General features: G+C 39.9%; 1 protein-coding gene across 1 annotated transcript in view; it reads right to left on the bottom strand.

Annotated features, from left to right (window-relative positions):
• Positions 1-22,351, bottom strand: part of JAZF1 (JAZF zinc finger 1) — a 331,735-nt gene that overhangs the window by 36,681 nt on the left and 272,703 nt on the right. The window contains exon 3 of the mRNA XM_052638820.1: positions 12,161-12,357. Within this exon, the coding sequence (XP_052494780.1) occupies positions 12,161-12,357 (197 nt within the window). The remainder of the gene's footprint in view (positions 1-12,160; positions 12,358-22,351) is intronic.

Below are 22,351 nucleotides of genomic sequence, written 5' to 3'. Positions count from 1 at the left end.
GGCATGCAGGTTCTGTTCATTATCTTGGTCTGTCAATGAGAAGAGTCAACAACAACTATTAACCAGGCCCAGGCACCCAGGTAACAATATGGCTTATTAGGTTAATAAATTCAGGCCACTCAGAGCACTTTATAGACAAAAATCTGAAATATCACTCAGAAGGAGCCACAAATTGCCATCTTCTAGATGACGAGAGAGGCAAAATGTTCCAAAAAAATATCCATTCACTTTTCAGCCCTGTCACCTTTCCAAAATGTACTATTATATAATAGAAAATACAGACTAAGTGAACAGAAATTCTAGGAGGCTGTGAGATGTTATTTTTAAAGAGCTACCATGAAAATGAAGCTACTTTCCAGTTTATAACATAATTCATTTTCCAGTTTGTCCTCCTTGCTTGCCAGAAAATGACAATGTCCATTACTATGCCACATTTATAGCTTTAGATAAAGGGCTTTTACATGGCAAAGGAGAAGCTTTCTAGTCTTGGCAAATCCTCCTTTTTTGATGATGCCAGGAAATAGGTCTTTATTGTGAGCCCTCCCCTCCAAAAAAAAAGAAAAAAAAATCCTTTTTGGAATATTTATTATTCATTTTAGGAAACACAGCACTATAGATTATTTACAAATGTGTTAACTGGATTCTACTAAACTTTTAATTTGCAATTTACTTGCCAAGTACTATGTATTAGTTACCAATGGTATATTTATGTTTCTGCAATGCATGCTTATTATATAGTTATTCCAGAAACTGATTTATTAAAAAAATTTTTAAATCCCAATTTTTATATTTGCAGTTACTTCATAATTTTAATTTTATGGTTTTAGTTTCCCAAAAGGGCTTATTCATCTCCTAGGGGGAAGGAAAAAGCCTCCAGGCTGAGGTGTGTCGTCCACAGGTGGTGGTGGGAACCCACCTAGGCTGTCACAAACATCCCCAGGCAGGCGTCCTCTGGCAGTTCACTCACAATTGAGCTGTAACATTTTAATTATATGCTTTTAAAGTTAGTCATTTGTCAAGTTTTGTTAGTCTTACAAAAACAATTTAGGTATAGCATAGCATATTCTAAATTATATGCATGTATATTACTGAAACCAAGTGGCTTTAATTAAACATTTTTCAAAGCCTGTTTCCTTTTAATGGCAGTGAAATACTGCTGGTAGCAATGGCATGCTCTGCCAAAATGAACTTCATCAAGGTGAACTTTAGGGAGACTGTTAACACAATAATGGCCTAGAAGTTTATGCAAAGTTCTTAAATTAGAAAGTGGCCATTTAAAGGTGTCATTTGGTGGGGGGTGGGGGATGCTGTTCAAGATATAGGATCATGACTGCGCTTCAAAAGTGATATCCTAAAATGAATGCCTGGCACTGGTCCTGGTAATTGTTGGAGCCTTGGAGTAACACAGTACACTTCTGCCTGGCAGACAAACTGGAAAAGGATGGCCAACAGAAAAGCGTGTCGAGGTCCTTTCCACCCCTGAGTTTAAGACTTTAAGCAACTCTCTTTCTTCTTTTACCCTTTTAAAAAAGGATTTATTTTTTATCTTTTGGCTTTGGTGGGTCTCTTGCTGTGTGCGGGTCTCTCTAGTTGCAGGCACGGTGCACAGCCTTCTTCTTGCGGTGGCTTACTCTGCTGCAGAGCACAGGCCCCAGGTGTGCACGAGCTTCCGCGGATGCAGCTCCCGGGCTCCAGGGCGCAGGCTCAGCAGTTGTGGCCCATGGGCTCAGTTGTTCCGCGGTGCATGGGATCTGCCAGGAACAGGGATCAAACCTGTGTCCTTGCACTGCAAGGTGGATTTTTAACCACTGGACCATCAGGGAAGTCCCCTATTCTTTTTTTTTTTAAAAAACATTTTACAAATTTTATTTTAAAAAGTTTTTTTTCTGGCTGTGCCCTGCAGCTTGCAGGATCTAAGTTTCATGACCAGGTATCGAACTTGGGCTCCCTTCTGTGGAAGCACGGAGTTTAATCCTGGACTATCAGGTTTAGAACTGCTTTCAAGTTAAATACTGTGACGAGGATTTTCACTAGGATCCAGTTATACAGCATAGAAAGAGCTCAAAATATCTTACATGGAAAATACCATTCCCACTATTTGCTATAAGAGAAACCCGCTTTACACTTATTTCGTTACTTGAAAATATTTTAATTTTGGAAAATATATCTATTTGAAAACTAAAAGTCCTCCTAGAGACAGGCTTCAAAAAGATATATCTTGGTTGGTAGGCCATTGACAGATGCCCTGTAGCTATTTTACTCAAAACTATTTTGACAAGAGGAAAAACAATTTCCCTGAGTGACCTATTTTGGGGTCTGTAAGCATCTGGAACACCTTGGCCACTGCTTTTATTTTTCTGCCTGTAGAAAATAATAATGATTGGGTATCTAGGTAGAAAACACAGCAAGCACATCATGATTAGATCTTAAATTCCTATCCAGTGGTCTCCCAACCAACTTTAGTTTCTTGGGGTGATTTGTTATGTTTTATTCTTCCATACCAAAGAGAGCCTGAGTTGGCTAGGTTAAAAAGAAAATTCAGCCCAGTGGAGTATGAAACACATCTTTGATCTGATAAGATCAAGCTAACTTGTTGCTGCTTTGATGACTATAAATTAACACCAGCATCCCGTTTTCCAAGGAGTGAGTAACTATCTGAGTTTGGTGGTAAGAGACTCAAGGTGCACAGCCAGCATCCTTTCCTTGCCAGGTATCAGACAGGTCCCAGCGGCTTGTTTCTCCCTTCCTGTCAGATGCCACTTTGCTTTTAGTGCTTTTCCAAGGACTTTGAACAAAGCCCTGAGACAGATCCAGGGAGATTCTGTACGTGGATAGTCTTTTTAGCAAGGACAAATTAGCTTAAAGCGTTCTCTCTTTTTTTTTTTTTTTTGCAGATTCTGTCTCTAATGCTGTGCAGCTGGGTGCGCCTGGGGATCCCTTTATTGTTAAAAGTAGACCCACATGGAAAAGACATTAAAATCAGTTTGCTGCTGTGATACCCACGAAGATGAAAGGGCTTGTCTGATTTTAATATGCTGTGTTAGATGGGAAGGAAAATGAAAAGGCTTCTTTGCAAACATACACGTTTGGCGGGGTTACGAATTCATCAGGTGTTAAATCCCTGTCAGCCTCGCAGCAGAGGTGTGTGGCAGCACTGGGTGTCTGCCTGTTTGTGCTTTCAGTGGAATCCGTGCCGTTTTCCATGCTTACAATATGTGGCTCTCTTTAGCACTCCTATTTCGGTTCTGGTACTTGCTTCCAGAGGAAAATTAGTCAAAGTGTGTACTGATGGGAGCTGGCATACGAATGAGCTCTGGACCCTAGCTTAAAGAGACTGCATTCTTTTGGGGGGTAGGGGGTGTGCCCTTGAAAATAACTTTATCTTTTGATATTTCTTGACATTTTTGGGCCAGTGCAGAGACCCCTACTGGGACATAGAAAGAGCAACAATGATTGAGGGCCAAAACCACACCGTGAACTACGTTTCTAGCACCAGGTGAAACATGCCTGAACATGATGTAAAGACTGTCAAGATTTCTTGTGGGAATTCTTAACAGTGGACATATTATTTTTGTTGAATTTGATTAAGCAATAACAGTTACAGTAGAGATGAAATTCAGGTTTATAATTAAATGTGAATGGTTAAGCATGATACTGCTAAAATGGCAGGCCTCAAAAATATTGTCACTAGAAGATAAGTTATTGATGGCCGTTACTGCAAATTCTAAGTCTGAAGATACGCTGTTATTAACTGGGTTCCCATTACAGAAATGGAGTTCATTTAGAGTTTCAGAGGATATCCAGGGGCTGAAATTGGGCAGTGTTAGTTTTTAATTTTTAAAAAGTAAATTTAAATTAAAAATTTAATTTTTCTTTCTTGTAAAATTCTGTCTCATGGAAAGCAAAGTATTTTGGATCTGGAAGATCCATATGCTATAATTTTCTATTGGAAACATTTTTAATCACCAACTAATTCAAATTGTGTCCCAGTGTCTGGCAATTAGTTCTTCTTCATTTAATAAGTGTAGCAATTGTTTTTACTTGACCACACTATTGTTTCTGTAGAGTTTGAAAGCTGAGAATAAAGGATTTCACTGTCTTTCTTCAATGGAGAGGAAATTCCAGAGATTTTCTTCTTCAAACTACTGCATGTATGTACCTCCCTTTTTCTTAAATGGCTTGTTTACAGTAGAGGAAATGCTCTCTGCTCTTTCAGGGAATGAGTGGAAGTTGTGGGCTCCTTTGCCTCATTTCTGCCTGGGCCAACAATTTTTTTTTTTTAACTGAGGTAAATACAATGCATAGATTTTAAGTGCCTAATTCAATGAATTTGATAAATGTACACCTTTGTGTAATCAACATCTCAATCAAGATATGGACTATATCCCCCAGTCCAGAAAGTTCTCGGGAAGGAGAGAACTTTTTCTTCCTGTTCCCAGAGTCAACTACTGTTTAGATTTCCACTGTTACAGATCAGCTATCTCTACTTGAATTTCAAATGTACTCTTTTGTGTCTGGTTCCTTTCACTCAGTATAATGTTTTTGAGACTCATTCATGGTTTTTTTTTAAAGTCACTAAATAGTATTCCATTGTACAGATAGATCACAATTTGTTTATCCCTGTACTTGGAGACAGACCAGCTAATACTCAGGGCTACTGCAAATAACGCTGTCCTGTACATCCCTGCACCTGTCTTTTGTGGACATATACTTCCATTCCTCTTGGGTAACTACGCAGTGTGGAACTGCTCAGCCAAAATCACTTGTTTCTGAAGCCCTGGAGAACCTTTCTGAACCAGAGGTTTATGGAGAGACAGTATTAACGTAAGTAGCTGTTTCCATCCCTAACTTTACCTCATTAATCCTCATGGGAAGGTAGGCATTGTCTCCAATGCATACAGGAGGAGACCAAGGCTTGCAAAGGTTTAAGATCATCCATCTCTCAAACTGAAGAATAAAATTTGAATCCAGATCCCTCTGATGCCAAAAGCTCTCATCACTTTACCTCTATGTTCCCAGAGTTTCAGAAGGTGCTCCAGAACACTCCAGGTTTCCATAACTACGCCCCCATCAACATACCTGGGTCTGCTTATGAATCCCCCGGCAGTCCATAACGATCATGCTCTAAAACTGTGTGCCGCCAATCACTTCCCCCTGATCTCACCTGATTCCAACTCTTTAGGAATTTACACTGACTTAAACTTTCTAAGACATTTTGTGGATGTGAATATATTGCTTATAACTGCCTTAAAACAGTATGGAAAGAATGGCCCCATGAGTACCTCTATCTTATCTAACTAATAAACCGGTCCATCTGCGTGTATGTCATGTTCATTACGTATTTGCTCCACATGTGTATAACCTGCTTCTACTAAGAGACATAAATTCTAATCCATAAGGGCTACACCTTCTGCTTTTTTGTACTCCCCGTACTTGGAACAATGATTATAACAAAATAGATGCTCAGTAAATTACATGAACTGAAAAGATGCCCAGTCTTGGTGCTCTGGAAAACAGTGGCCACTCAACTGGGGATGACTGAACTTGGGCAAGGTTTCATTTAAATGAGCCTCAATTTCTTTTGTCTTTAAAGTGGGGTAAACAAATGGTGATTAAGTTTCTGTGAACTCTAAAGATAAAATCTACTAATACAGACTGGCACTGATTTGCTTTGCTTTCTTCAAGTCAAAAACATGTTTTGTTTGGGAAGGTCTCTTGCAGGTGGTGTAGTTGAGAAAAATACTTGTAATTACTATCTTGTTGCTGCTATCCTACACTTGGAGTTGTAAGAGATTATAAATAAGTAGCTGCATAAGATGGTGGGGAAGGAAGCAAAATTAGTGACAAGACTGGGCCATAACTCTCAGGAAGCAGGACGAAGGTTTTACAAGTCAATCAATAAAGAAGATGAAAGGACAATGACTGGAACAAAGCAGTATATAAACAAACAAGAAAACAAGTCATAGGCCAGGAAAGGGTGTGTTGTGACCCTGAATATAATGTAAGCCAGACAGTAGAGCAACATGAAGTCATTCTCCAGCTTAAGTAAACACATTTATGTGAAAAGGGAAATATAAATCAAGGCTACTTTCTCAATGGGAAGAGTTTAGGGAATGTTTTTTAGGCACTGTCCAGATATTAATCTCTTTAGGGCAGAATCCATTAGAAACACCAAATCCCGGTCTTAGGAATTTATTATAAGTAGGTCACAAAATTCAGTCAGGCTAAAATATTTAGTTTTTTCTCCTTTTCCACTGTTAAATAGGACAGGATTTATCTCTCTGAGATTTTTCCTTCCGTTTTATTCTTTTCTTTGGGGTGGGGATGGGGGAATTGTGTGAGTTTAGACCTTACTTTAGTTATCTTTTATTCCTTGAGATTTTCTCCCTTTAGTAAGGTTGTTTAGGTTTATTTTCTAAAAATAATGGGATTGGGGGAAAGTTCACCTCAGCTCCATTCAGACAGAGCTTCTAAATGTTGAGCTAAATTCTGTCAGTTCTATCAGCTGTATGGCAGTAATTTCCATCTTGAGGGTGAAATTAATACTTTACTTTTTAAAATGATTTTGCTGTTTATTAGCAGCTCCTGAGAACTGTGAAGCTATAATCTGAGTAACTTATTGCCAAAGGCATAAGGGAATGTTAAAGATCTACTATCACGCCAAATAGCAGGAGACACAGGAATATGAAACGAAATGACATAATGCACGATAGGAACTTAAACTACAGATTAACAGATATAATTTGTTACTTCATGATCATTATAGGCTGCTGAAACAGGAAAACAAAAAAATTGGTTTAATTTCCTTGGGTACCTTTCTCTGGTTTGATACTTGAATTTTTTCCCCCCAAGTGGGCCAAAATATATATGCAAATATTTTCCAGGAGAGACTATGCAGTGCTATTATAACCAGAAATTCAGCCAACACTTTCCATGGCTTCTCCATTAAGACATAAGCAAGCATCTGTTTAGTCCCACTGGACTCACGTTTGGAGGCTAAGCAAGTAGATTACAGCAATCTTTCTCCAAGCAAACTGGAAATAGGCTAACCTAGGCAAGAAAACACACAGCTCTGACAAGATGGGACCCAGCATTTAAAAACAGTGGTTTCCCACCTCTGGCTGTAGGTTAGAATTACCTAGCAAGAGCTTCAAGAAAACTCTCAATGCCCGATCCATCAACAGAGTAAGAGTCTCGGAGTGGAGCCCAGGCAAAGGGAGGTTTAAGACTCCCACCATGACCAATTTCAGGATGAGCTTTAACAACTGGTCTGCAAGCCTGAATAGTTAACAACTGACTGCCTGGAGTCAGCTCCAACTCACCCTTGAAAGAAACCTTGAGTAAACTAAATCGATTAAGTTCTTCAAGTTCTGATCTGCTATCTGAATGGTGGAGTGGGTTAAAACTGAGGGTTACTGTGAATAAGAGTAAACCACAGTTCCAATAACTTAATGACTTTTTGTGTTTTGGGTTTAGAAGTTTCAAGTTAGCAACTGAGGCAGCTAAGTGGCTGAAGGTCTAAAGAGTTTTTAAAAAGGTATTAACATTACCATATGTAAATTAGATAGTCAATGGGAATTTGACATATGACATATGGCACCCAAAGTAGGTGATCTGTGACAGCCTGGAGGGATGGGGTGAGCAGAGAGGTGGGAGGGGGTTCAGGATGGAGGGGACACAGGTATGTCAATGGCCGACTCATATTGATGTATAGCAAAAAACATTACAATGTTGTAAAGCAATTATCTTCCAATTAAAATAAAATTTTAAAAGGTATTAATCTGTACATGGGAATTAATAATGTTGTTTCAGTGGGGCTGGTGCTAGGATTTAGTAATCATACATAAAGCATATAGTAAGCATACATAGTAAAAAATCTAGGTTGCCTTTCCTCAGTAATTATTACTACTTTTAAAGGAGAACGGTATGAACTGTTTTAACACTTTATTTTCAGTGAATTCAATCATGTTTATCTTCACTTTTAATATATATGTTTTTAATTTAAGTATAGCTGATTTACAATGTTGTGTTACTTGAATTTTTCCCCCCAGATGGGCCAAAATATATATGCAAGTATTTTCCAGGAGAGACTATGCAGTGCTATTATAACCAGAAATCCAGCCAACAGTTTCCAGCAAAGTGATTCAGTGATACACACACACACACACACACACACACACACACACACATATATATATAGATCTTTTTAAATTTTCAGATTCTTTTTGGTATACGCTATTACAAAACACTGAGTATGCTTCCCTGTGCTACACAGTAGGTCCTTGTTGACTATATGTTTTATACATAGTAATCACACATATCTTTAATTCTTTATCTCTATAATTTAAATCAGGGGCTGGCAACTATGACCTATGGACCAAATCTGTAAATAAGGTTTCACAGAAACTTTCCGTTTTATAGAACTCAGACTGTCCACTTGCAGCTCTATAGCTGCTTTCACTGCTACGGTGGCAGAGCTGAGTAGCTGACACAGAGGCCCCCGTGCCTTCATGAAACAATGTTGACCCATGATTTAAACCATTCACAGCTTTCCTTAAGTGAACACTAAAAAATACATTAAAAAAGAATACGAAGCAAATAAAGACAGGAAATGAAAAAGCTGAGAGAAGAAAATTTCTCTAGAGTTTTAGAAATCACAAAATCAATCTTAATTCTAAGAATTCCTAAGACATACTTGAAACTCTATGATGAAACTGAGATCTGATTCTGTCTAGTCAAGATGGTATATTTTAGAGAATACTCTATAAATGAACTTTCCGGCAAGATGACTATTACTTCTGCACCAGGAATGCATCTTGAATATGAAACTTGCAAGAGTGAATTTAGGAGGTAGAAACATGGAAAATTATTTATAACCTGGCAATGAAAGTGACTGAAACCACATTAGTCAGGCAAAATAAGCTGATCTCTCTAACTACAGGTAAAATAACATTTCAAACATTGAAAAATGTACACAATCAAAATTGTACAGGGTAGGGGTTTAAGAAACCATTTCCCCTGCTAATTTTTGATGTTTACATGGAATGTTCTTCAAGCAGCAAATAACTCAGCAATGATCTTGACAGACTGAAAATGATACATCTTTACCACAACATAAATTAATTCTCAGTAGGAAATTGCTAAAATAGACAAGGTGTCAGAAAGATTTCTTTATGTCTGAAGGAGAGGAAATGATTCCATTTCTTCCAAACATTCTTACATGAAAAATAATAAACTCTCACTTTTAAACTTTCTTTATTTTCATGGGGTTCTAAAACTCCCATTACTAATTGGGGTAGTCATAGTTATCTGGTACTGGCCACGAGTCAATCCATATTAAGTCAGGTATAAAACATACCCAAGTATAAAACTGTCCCCATAATTCACATGGCATATGAATAAATATTCATAGAAATGCTCAGAAAAGAGAATCGAAGAATCACACTACATTCTCATGGCATTCCTTAGACTTACCAGTAAATGTTAGCAGAAATCCTGAAAAGTAAATCTTCACAGAAAGACATGTAAGAGAAACATGGTGGTCTATCTCAGGGAAGGGAAAAATGCCCACACAAATGAACCCAGTTCCTCCTGTATAGAATGATCTCCAATTCTATTCCTGAAACAGCTAGTTGAAAACTGGACCACAGGGATGAACATTTACTGAATGTTCAATGCATGTGTGTGCAATCACATTTAACTCTCACACAAAAACCTAAATAATGGGTATTACCAGTGATCTGTAAGGGGCAAAGCTCAGGTAGGAACTCTGTCTGCCTCCCACACCTATTCTGTGTTCAAAATGCCCAATCCTGATGGAACACAGGGTACCCTCTCAACCATGAGCCCACCGAGACGCCCCTAGAAAAAGAGCGCCGATAATCAGAGTGACAAGTTTGAAAGTTTTCTAAATCCTCCTCTTGGAGAATAACAATGTATTATATTAAAGCCCTGTATTGAATAAACCAGTTTACACCACCCTTATGGGCAGAAAGTGAAGAGGAACTAAAAAGCCTCTTGATGAAAGTAAAAGCGGAAAGTGAAAAAGTTGACTTAAAGCTCAACATTCAGAAAACGAAGATCATGGCATCCAGTCCCATCACTTCATGGGAAATAGATGGGAAAACAGTGGAAACGGTGTCAGACTTTATTTTTGGGGGGCTCCAAAATCACTGCAGATGGTGATTACAGCCATGAAATTAAAAGACGCTTACTCCTTGGAAGAAAAGTTATGACCAACCTAGATAGCATATTCAAAAGCAGAGACATTACTTTGTCGACTAAGGTCCGTCTAGTCAAGGCTATGGTTTTTCCTGTGGTCATGTATGGATGTGAGAGTTGGACTGTGAAGAAGGCTGAGCGCCGAAGAATTGATGCTTTTGAACTGTGGTGTTGGAGAAGACTCTTGAGAGCCCTTTGGACTGCAAGGAGATCCAACAAGTCCATTCTGAAGGAGATCAGCCCTGGGATTTCTTTGGAAGGAATGATGCTAAAGCTGAAACTTCAGTACTTTGGCCACCTCATGCGAAGAGTTGACTCATCGGAAAAGACTCATGCTGGGAGGGATTGGGGGCAGGAGGAGAAGGGGACGACTGAGGATGAGACGGCTGGATGGCATCACTGACTCGATGGACGTGAGTCTGAGTGAACTCCGGGAGTTGGTGATGGACAGAGAGGCCTGGCGTGCTGCAATTCATGGGGTCGCAAAGAGTCGGACACGACTGAGCGACTGAACTGAACTGAACCTTTGTCTAACCCATCACACTTTCTCAGACTTATTAGGGAACCCTTTTCCTCAACTTCCATTTTGTGAAAGTCATATTCTGAAGCACACTTTGAGAAACAGGACTGCTGCCACTTCCCTTGATGGGAGCTGGATAAAAAAATACATAAACTCTAAGAGAAAATAAACATTTTCATCCACCATTAAGGGGGGATACTACTGAGGGAGTGATGGCATGATTCTGAATGGCTTCTTTCTGCTCTTAGCATGAACCAGAATCTTTAATAACATCCTCAGAGCCCCGGGCCCTGCAGACCTCCTTGGCCTCATCTAACAAACACCTCACCACCACTTGGTCGACCTTCAGTAACCTGGGACCTGCCAGGTTCCTCTTCATGGAGCCTTTGAAAAATGCTGTCCTCTTGGCTGGATGCTCCTTCTCTCCCTCTTGGGGAAGTCTTTCCTGATTCTGTCAAACCTCTCTCCCATCACTGAGTTACAATGTTATAGTTATTGGTGTATTTCTTTGATGAATGCCTGTCTATACAGGAGTGAGGGGAAATATAATCTCTGTTCTCAGATGGGAAAAAGAAGAGGAGGGACTTTTCCAGCCTCTTTCTACCATCTTCTACCACTGACCAGTGGATCTCCGACTTAGGAGAAGGTTCTGTGCTGCTCAGCTCCGTGCCTGGGCACACGCTGGTCTGCTCCTACACAGGCAAGCTTAGGAGGAACGTTCAGGAATAAGTTCAACTCAGGGAAGAAGTCAGTTGTTACAGATCGTAGCTTTATTCTGCAGTTTAGCCTTATGCAGTAATAAAGTTGATTTTACTTTCTACCTTTGAGTCTTATTTTTCAAATCGCTTCGATTTGGGAGGTGAAGACAAGAAAGAGTATTCCTTTCGGGCCCCTAGAATGCCAACATCTACTAGGCCTCAGCCCATCAGAAAGAACATGACTGGTTTCCTTGGGTTCACTACTGTAACTCAGGCCTGGTGCTAAGAGGGATTCTAAGTTTTAAAAATTGATCATTCTATCACAGAAAAGCTTTTAAACAAGCGAAACTAGGGAGACTGGTATGATGATAAGCCCCTATGTATATATCACTCAGCTTCAACAATAATCAACACATGGCAATAATCAACACAATCGATCTTGTTTGATCTATTTCTCCACTGACTGAAGCAAACCCAAGACATTGCATCACTTTATATGTAACAAATGGTAAAGGCTTGAAAGCATGTCTATAAAACCATTATCACATGCACATTATAAATGATAACTTATTAACTATATCTTTAATAATAAATAGATGAATGAATCAACAAAAGGTCAAAGAAGAGGTGGATCTCAAGCAAGATCTGTGCCTGGCCCACAATACAGCACGCATGCATGCACGCGCGCACACACACACCCCTTAAGGGCCAACCTACTCACCAGTTGGGGTGCTGCTGCGGAATGAAGAGGAGGGGGTGATGGGCGGGGTCACTGGGGGAGTAAGGCTTCCGCTACTGTGGCGAGGTGGCGTGGACACGTTCCCTCGAGACACGGAGCTGGACAAAGTCAGCGAGAGCTTTGGCTGGATCTTCTTCTTCAGAGACTCCTGCTCTCGGCGGGCAGCGTCCGTCATGAATCTGTAAGTGGAAGAGACCATTTGTGGAAACCTATCTACAGAGCAGGAGGAATTATGACTGCTAACCTGAGTGCGACAGATGCTCCCCCCTGGGGTAGGGACTTGTTCACAGGTCAGTCCCAGCTTCACAAACTCAGAACAGCTGCCCTGTTCCTACACGACAGAATCATCTTCTAGCTCCCGAAAGCTCCCTGGGCCAAGCCTCTGTCCTTACTACAGTGCCTTCAGCTACAGGACTGCCTGGAAGGTCCTCTCAATCCTCAGAAAGTACACCTGCTCTCAAAGTTCCCCAACCACTGTCAACTAGAGAGGCCTTCCTTCATCTGCAGCTTGGTAGTGCTTATTGTTTATGCCACTGAACATACGAGGCTTCGTGAGGACTCGCATTCTTTTTTGTACTCTTGATTCTCAAACAGGTTATCTGGCTTTTTAACACTTTCTTGGTTGCTTAAAGGTCTTGTCTCCCCAGCTACTAGCTGAAAAGAAAGGACTTAAGTCCCTATAATTGTTACTAGCATGCTGCCAAGCACATCTTAGCATACATTTATCAAATGACCAAACAATTCTGCCCAAGAAGATTCAGTAAGAGGGAACAAGCGCAGTACAAGAAGAAGATCACTGAGAAAGATCTGTTTCTATGTCATGATTTTATTACTCATAAAAGGGAAAGGTGACTTTTTTCGATAGTTTCACTCTGGAAACTTCAAAGTTATATTCTTTCAATACTTCTCTTAACTTAGTAATATTCAAGCTTTGTTCTTTTCTCCCTGTTTAATCTAGCATTTTATGAATTCATATAATGAGACTCAAAAGCACTTATGAAATGATATTTCCTCCCTAAATAGCAAATGTTGACTATGTTTTTTGAAAATTGGGATGGAAAGTCTAGTGAATAGAGTTTATGAAAAAAGCATACACTCATGCCCACCACCTATGCTAAAAACCAGATCATAACCATACCTCTCAAGTCCCCTCTGTACCCCACCCTCCCATCAACTGTGTTTTGACTATTTTAATACAATTCATCATAAACTAATACCATTGTGCTTAGACATGGTATTTTACCCAATACATTTTACCTTCTGCTTACAGAATTCCTTTATATTCGTCTTCATTACACTACGGCATTTTAGAAATCAATAGATAGTTCTCATGCCTGGTTAAAAGTTTCCAGTTGCTCAAACACACAATGAAACAATATTACAATAGTGTTAGTATCTTAAAATGTCTACTTTTACACTTGGAACATGGAGGCATATTTCCTGAAGGGCCTTTGCAATATAACCTATACGTATAAACTGGATTTTATTTGTTGAACCAAACCGTAATAAAGCAATATGCTTTGTCTTGAGCTCTTATGTTTTTGTGCTACAAGATGGTGTTGACTGAAAAGGGAGAAAGGAATGACAATGCAAACCAGAACTGTTTGCACTCGGTAGCCAGGTATTCACTTATTTTCAGATATAAAGTTGGTTCTACTGCTCTTAAAACTGCTTTTTCCTCTCCTCATAAACCTCTACACTTAAAATATGGACTGTAAAGTAAGGAACTATGCTTTCTTTTATTATTTAAGTACAACCGCTAACTGCATAACCCGCTCCAGTGTTCTTGGCTGGAGAATCCCAGGGATGGAGCAGCCTGGTGGGCTGCCGTCTCTGGGGTCGCACAGAGTCGGACATTACTGAAGCGACTTAGCAGCAAACTGCATAATGCTGACGTCTACCTTACTCCAAGTTTCTTGAGGATGCGCTGCATGTTTATGGCTCTGAAAGCACCAGGTTCATGCCTCATGCATAGCTGACTGGGAATCAGGTCAGAGAGTGAAGAGAGAGTGTCAGAAAGACAGTCTTGTAAGAGAGAGACTCAGAGAGATAGAGGCTTAGCAGTGTCTTCTCTTACTCTGGTTAAAAAGTATCAATAGCTCATGGTTTTTATTGTAAAATAAATACTCTCCTACAGTTCAGATATAAAAACAGCTATAAACAACCACAACAATGTGCACACACATATCCCTTGCCTTCACCCACTCATGGGTTTGGTCAGCTACGGACAGCCATTTATTTTTGGCTTTGTATCTGCTAAGTGCTTTCTAGAAGCGAGAACGAGGCACCATGTTAAAAGCATTAAACATGAAACTCATAAAACACTTCTGCCAATCGTTCTCTCCCTCCACCCTCCCTCCTTCTCCCTTGGATTGGTGGTTATGTACTTGCAGCTATACCCATAAATCAGGGCAACCTCGCTATACCAAGATACACAGCTGCAGAATTTATTCCCGGTGACAACATACACACGGAGGGGCATAAAAATGCCTGTAGAACTGGATAAAATTCACCAGTTTCTCCCTGGTGGTTTTGCACTGTTCCTCTTTCACTTATCACCCATGACTTTACCTACTTTTTGGAGACTTATTTAAACCCTGAACTTTTCAAGCTGTGTTCCATCAGTACAGCTATTTGTCAAAAGATGGGTGAATTCCCAATGGCCAAAACCACTTGGGGAGACAAGTTAATAAAGGACCTGATGAGGCAGAATGAATAAAGGTTGTTTGTGACTGTGGTCTAGACTGGACTCAAGTAAGTTGGCTCCAAGCATTTTCCATCTTCAGGGGCAGCTACACTGTGACATCCTTAAAGGACCACAGCCCAGACTGTTCCATCATCAGGGTTAGACACATTCCGCTATACTCCTAGAGGAGATGGAATTCAGGCTTGGGAAGTCACACCACCCTGCAGGGTGATGAGTTTTTCCCAGTGGATACTGATTCTGACATGATTGGTGATCTTTCCCAAAGCCCTCAGTAACTGCAGCCAACATGGGGTTTAGAGCAGGAAGGAAGCTGGGTGAGACAGATCACCTTGTCTAGCCTCCTCATTTTTCCTGGTAACTGGGAAATGAGGGGAAGGGGCCTGTGCAAGGTCACTTTGCTGGCTGATGGCAAAGCTGGTATTTGAGAAGTCAAGCTTTAGGACTGAATCAAAAGCTCCTGCTCTGCCAGGCTGCCTCCTACACATCAGAGAACTCTGAGCTTTCTTGTTTTTGCTGCAGAGTCATGGTTTTCAAAGCTGAAAGGGGTTAAAGAGCTGAAGCTTAGGGCCTGGGAAAATGCAGGGGTTTACTTGTTGGAAGTGGGGCAACCATTAGAGTGGAGGTCTTTATTCTCTCAGCATCCAAGTTCTGCTGTGTTGCGCCCCTAGGTTCTTGGGGTCTTGGATTTGTAGCCTCACTGGGCTGTGATATGGGGAAGGCTGGCTGTGCCCACCTCCCCGAATTCTTTCTGCTTTGCAACGGCAACTGTTCTGGTCTTGTAGCAGTAGTGTGCTAGTGTGGGCTCATGCTGGCTTGTGAGAGTTGATCATTAAATTTTTAGGGATTTAGGCCATTTGATAAATATACCTATTATCAAAAATTAAATCATGTGAAGTTAAAATTAAAACAAGTATATTAAAAACAAAGATAACTCAAGATTTATTAGTTCTTATTGTTTTCTTCCATTTTACTATTATCTATGCTACTGAGGTTATTTACATTAATAAAGTTGTATCTGTTTGGTAGAATTACTCTATGATGCTATATAGCACATTACTTCCCTACTCTGTGCAGTGATGTAATGTTGGTAGCCTGAAATTTGGCCATGATGGAGTATTTACACCATGGAAATTGGCAAATATTACAAATTGGGGTTTTTCCCCCACCCCAAGAGTCAACTGTTAAACATTTACCAATATACCTACAGTTATTATTATTATTTTAATGTGGGGGAAAAAGCATTTGAACCAAGCTCCTTGCTTACCTACTAAAGGAGCTAATCAGGGAAGCAATGAAGGATGGATAAGGAAAGTTTCTTTTCCTTTTTAAAAGTATAAAAATAAGACCTCTCATTAAAGAACACTTACAGAAGATTTTTCATGGATTTGTCACGTGCTTAAAAACATTTAAAAATGTGGTAGTACACACACAAATTGACTATACATATTTTAAAGCACAGTTTAAGAAAGAATAAAATGACAATCCATGTACTTACTACTCAGCTTATGAAAAAAATTTATCAGAACACTGGAAATTTGCAGATACAACTACAGTTGATTTTTCAGGGTATTTTCCTTCTGGTATTACTTTTATACACATAAAGAGAACTGGATATTTCTTAAAGGGAAAAAAAAGTCACTTGAGGGTTCATTCACTGTTGACTAACAGCCTGGAAATCTGTGGTCAGGCAAAGTCATGTTTTCATTTTGAAACTGAAACTGCCATAAGATTAATTTTAACTCTCCTACAAATCAGAAATGCCCAAGTTACTTTAATTTAATATGGTCATTTGTAGTAATATTTGTTATTGCTTGGGGAAGTACATATTCCTTAAGTAAATTTTCAAGACTCCATTATAAATCTTTTAAATCCTTAGACCACAATGTTCATTCAGTCTGACATGTTAAACGTGAAAACATGAATGTAACACCACCGGGGGAAAATGTCAAATTGCTGGTCCACGGAGACCAGTTTCAACCACAAACTCAGGAAATTTACAGAGTTGGCTGGAGCCTGGGCAGGTCCCCTGCTGCACCTCACTCTCGGGCCAAACACCTGAGCCCAAGTGTCTCACTGGTGCAAAACCACTCAGCTTCCACCGGCTCTGGAGAACCCAGCGATGGAAGCAACCACTCGAAACTCGAGTCTCTCTCAGAAGAACTTGAAAAGGATCCAAGGTCTGAGATGCACGGTGTGGTTTCATGGTTATTATAAGACGCTGGAAAGGGCGTGTGGTCCAGACGCCCCAAGCTGTGTGTCAGCGGGCTCGCGCTGGGGTGAAGAAGCGGGTGACCTCCAGAAGCCCCAGTGCTCCCCGTGTTCTGCCCCTGATTTTTCTTCTTGTTAAAACTGAGGAGTTTCAGTTTTATGGGTAAAAGGAACATATCACCTCTAGGTTCCTTCCTGGCTCCAACAGTCCATGATTTCAGCAGCAGCTTCGGGCTGTGTTTCCCAAACTTTTCTTTGGCCTCAATCTGTTATAAGAAAGCCTGTACACACATATGTATAATTAGGTCCACAATCTATAATTTTGAAATCTCCAGGGCTCTGAAAGCTGGGAAATTTCTGATGTTCAACAGCAAAATTCATGAGGAAACCAACCATGATGTGAACTACATAAAAGCTGTTCATATGCTTTATTTATTGTATTTAGTGTGAATATTCATATACTTCACTGAGGAAACACAAATGTGTTTGATTACATGGGGCTGCCCTGGGCCCTGTAGGGAGCGTTATCTAATAGGCAGTATTTGTACCATATTGTCTTTCTGAAATTAGAACAATTTTGACTTGTGAAACATGTTTGGGTGAAAAGATAAAGAAATTTTATGTAAGCATCTGAAACAAAAATTTCATGAAATAATCCTTATGATAAGTGATACACTCTGATATTTTTCTATTTCATTTTAACCAAATATCCTGGTCACGACCTCCACATTAATTTCTTGACTAACAGGTGATAGATTAACTGGTGATAGACCACAGTGTGAAAATATTCCTGTAGCAGAAAATATTCGTGTAGCAGTGGGCTTTGTAGGGAGACTGTTCAGATGCTAATTTCTCCTCTATGTTCTCCGGCTGTGTGACCTTGGGCATGTTACCTAATCTCTCTGTGCCTCAGTTTTCTTACCCATAAATGCTAAAAATACTAAGGACTGCTTTACAGAATGCAAAGATGAAGTGAATTAATACATGTAAAGCACCTGGAACAGAGCCTGGTGTTTGACAAACATCATGTGAATGACTCTTGTTCAGGAAATCCTAACTCACAAATCTTTCGTCTCTCAATGTAACATCAGCGATTTACTGACATTTTAATAGTTACTTCTGAGCTAAACTACTGAGTATTACAGGATACGTACTACCATCATGAGTTCTGCTGATTCTGAAAGCAATGAACCACCTTCACTGATTCTGCATGCACTGATTAAATGACTGCTTCCATCATAGGTTAATTTGAAAAAGGTGGTAACAGTAACCAGAATACAAACAGAAAGCTCCTCTCCTTTAAGGGCAACATGCTGGAAGCTGGGGCATCTATAAAGCCACATGCCTCTTCTTCTTTACTTCTCCCCCTTAATCTCTTGAGAAGAATCCATTGTAGATGACCTTTCTAGCAGGGCAGGCAATGGGAGACATTGCTACTTGATGCAAAGACTTCTTTCTATGCAATGCAAGGCTGCCCTTTACGTGGGAGATTCATACAGCTACACCAGGCTCAGATTTGGTTCACAACCAGACCTCTGTACAAAGCACAACATCCAACTACGTCATTTAAAGTTCAAAAGCTTTGTTCCACCTTTTCAATGGCCCTTTGGGCATTAACATTTTTTTGGTGAAAACAAGTTTGTGAAACCAAGAAGGCCTCTGAGGAAAGCCATGAGGAGCTGGCAGACAGACCACGATTCTAAGTGCTCTCCAATCTGCTAACTCACTGCTCCAGACAATGGGATCTCTGACCTGACAGAGACAACAATCAATCTTCCCAGTGAAGAGAACTAAGGGATTTTCCTTTTCTCTAATAACTACGATGCAAAATTCAGGACAAGGATGGACAGAAAGCCAGTTAGGAAGCAGAATGATCCATGCTTGTGCTGAGTTGCTCAGTTGTTTGTGACCCCAGGGACTGAATTCTGCCAGGCTCCTCCGTCCATGGGATTCTCCAGGCAAGAATACTGGAGTGGGTTGCCATTGCCCTCTCCAGGGGATCTTCCCAACTCAGGAATTAAACCCAGGTCTCCTGTATTGCAGGCAGATTCTTTACCATCTGAGTCACCAGGGAAGCCCTGAATGACCTGTAAAGCATTCAAATAGAGGCTATGGGAATAATGGGTACATTTCAGCATGTGATCATGTGTGGTTGTTCTAGGTCTCAAAGTAATGATGAGTTTCCGAACACACATCTGCTAATAAATTCATGGGGCAGCTCCTCTCATTTTAGCAACTTCAAGCCTCAGTGAGGTTGAGGGGTGTTTTGTTAGAACAGCTGGCAAGTGAAACATGACCTGCTGGCAGCAAGTGGAGTGACTGCTTGTCTGTGACCCTTGATTTTAAGAAAAGGACTTTTACTGGCGATTGGGGGAAATTAATAAATAATAAATGCTCTTTTTTTCAAAGACAAAAAACAATGTGGACTCCCAAATAACACTAATTTCAGAGAGTCCCTAGTAATGTTTCAAACAATCGTATATTCATTTCTCATCTCAGAGCTATTTCTGTCTTCACCACAGGAGGCCTATGGGGTGGATTCTGAAGCTTCATAAAATTTTTTGCAGTGTCACCAAAACTCAGAGCTTCTTTTAATATGCTGCTATTAAAAATTTAGTGCAAAATAATAAAACTAAAAGTAGCACCACAAAGGAGATCCAACCAGTCCATCCTAAAGGAGATCAGTCCTGGGTGTTCACTGGAAGGACTGGTTGAAGCTGAAACTCCAATACTTTGGCCACCTGATGCGAAGAACTGACTCATTGGAAAAGACCCTGATGCTGGGAAAGATTGAGGGCAGGAGGAAAAGGGGACAACAGAGGATGAGATGGTTGGATGGCATCACCGACTTAATGGACATGAGTTTGGGTAAACTGTGGGAACTGGCGATGGACAGGGAGGCCTGGTGTGCTGTGGTTCATGGGGCTGCAAAGAGTCGGACACGACTGAGCGACTGAACTGAACTGAGCACCACAAAAAAACCTACACTGTCTGTTCAGATCAGCTTGGTACTTAACTTAAGAGAGTTTTGAGTATCTGTGTATGAGATTTTTCATCTGATATTCACAAGGGTTGTGGACATAATTTGTGAAGTTCCCAGCCAGTGTATCAGATTTTGTTCTTGGGTATCAAACCAAAACTGACAGATTTAAGTGAGATACTTCCCACATACCCTGCTCCACCTTCTTTCTAAGTTTATATCTGACACATGCAGGAGGATATAGTTCCTGGACTTGGAGGAGTAGCTCCGGTCTAAGTTGCACAAGATAGATCAACTCCAGGGAAAGTCAATTTTGTATCAGCTAATTTATAAGAGCAGCTAATTTATAAGAGTTCACTGTATTTTGGGGGACAGGGAAGAGAAGAGAAAAGAAAAAGATAAAAGTGATCTTACTCTGATCTACTCTCTTGACAACTATATTTTCTTTTTCTTTTTTTAAGGGCAGTTACAGTATGGGCTGAATGTTCTAAAACTTTCAAAATAGTTAATAAACTCACATTCAGTTGTCCATTTTTATTGCCAAGTGGCATTCCTTATCTAACTACCATCTAACTTTACTAGCTACTCATTAAAAAGAAAAGGCCACAGTAACATAAAATATAGAAAGGACATAACCCTGGAATAAAATAATCCTTTCATGAGCAAGACCATCATGAGATTATGATAACAATAGAACAGAGAGGAATAAATTTACTTAAATTTTTTTCAGATGCAGAGAAGCTACAATATAAAATTCAGTTTTATTATTTTGTAATCACGTCATATGTACACTGTAATACACTGTAATACACGTCATATGTAATACACTATTTATAATATGCGGTTTATAATTATTCTCTAGATATAAGTTATTTAAAATATCCAACTTTATTTTTTATCATATCCTTTGCTAAAATTCCATTTCAAGGAATGCTGACTAAAATGGACCCATTAACATTAAATTTAGACGGAATCATTTGCAATATGCTGGCACACTGAAAGAAACCAAATGCAAGAGCATCCAAATCCAGGAGTTTCTCCTTTCCAAGAGCTGGGAGAAAGGACATAGAGGGGCTGGATGCCCCTGCTCCAGGGCCCCATACACCCTAGGCAACTTGGAAACTGCAGACCAACAGAAATACCCTTATGAACAGCGTCATTCAGAGACTAGCAAGCTGTCTCTGAATACTACTTAGGAATTATTATTATTATTATTTTAAACCAATAAGCTCTTTCCTGGAATTTTAGCACTCAAATGAAATTCATGCACCAAGGCTGAATAACTGCAATAATGAACAAAATCTCATCCCTGAATACTACTACTTTTTATATGCCCAATAAATACTGGGTATTTTCTCACAACTAAAGAATAATATAGTTAATCTATTATTCCTTAATGAAAGCTCTGGTTCAGGTTCCAGCAGTCATGACCTAAAGTCACAGGTCAGCATAAATTATCAGTGAAGCAATTAATTTTGATTTACTTTAGCCTGAATAGAGTAAACCATGGTCTCTTTCATCGGCAATGCCAAGAATAAAAACCACTTCTGAAAATGACACCCACAAATCTTTGGTTCAATGGCCAACTGGAATATCCCTCTGTTGGCAACTCTCTACCATCCTTTCCATTCCTTTCTACTCCCATTGAATTGGAAATGACTATGGCTATTTCTTACACATGGTTTTCATTGCTGATTTGACATCCGTGTAAAAACCAATGAACAAAACAAAGAATTTGCATTTTATGAGGTTTCGTGGTACGAAATTACAAATAGCGTTTGAGTTTCCTTGTTGTGCCTCCTCTGGAAGCAAATTAAATGAGTTATTGGTGGCTTCCATGTAAACTGCTAATGAGATGATGAATAACTCTCCCCCTAAACTGAGAGAGGTTTAAAAACTAAAGAAAAAAAATTGATTTAGGGTCTCTGGAGTATTAGTTCCAGTATCATTAACAGCTGTGAACTCAGCCTGGTTGAAAGTCTGGTTTCTGGGGGCAAACTCTTAATCTGATTTAGGTATGCAAGGGCAAATTATTTACCCTTGCTTGCCTTGGGATTCTCATTTATACAACAAAAGTAAGCCTAATGCCTGGTGCCTTCTGTCTGCATGCAACATAGGAGACAATGGATTTGATCCCTGGGTTGGGAAGATTCTCTGAAGGAGAAAAAGGGCAACCCACCCCAGTATTCTTACCTGGAAAATTCTATGGGTAGAGGAGCCTGGCCGGCTACAATTCATAGGGTTACAAAGAGTTGGAAATGACTGAGTGGCTGCCCCT

Source organism: Budorcas taxicolor, chromosome 4, assembly GCF_023091745.1.
Source record: "Budorcas taxicolor isolate Tak-1 chromosome 4, Takin1.1, whole genome shotgun sequence".
In the NCBI taxonomy this organism is placed as follows: domain Eukaryota; kingdom Metazoa; phylum Chordata; class Mammalia; order Artiodactyla; family Bovidae; genus Budorcas; species Budorcas taxicolor.
Note: the sequence above shows the minus strand (reverse complement) of the source record. Positions and strands in the feature narration are given on the sequence as shown.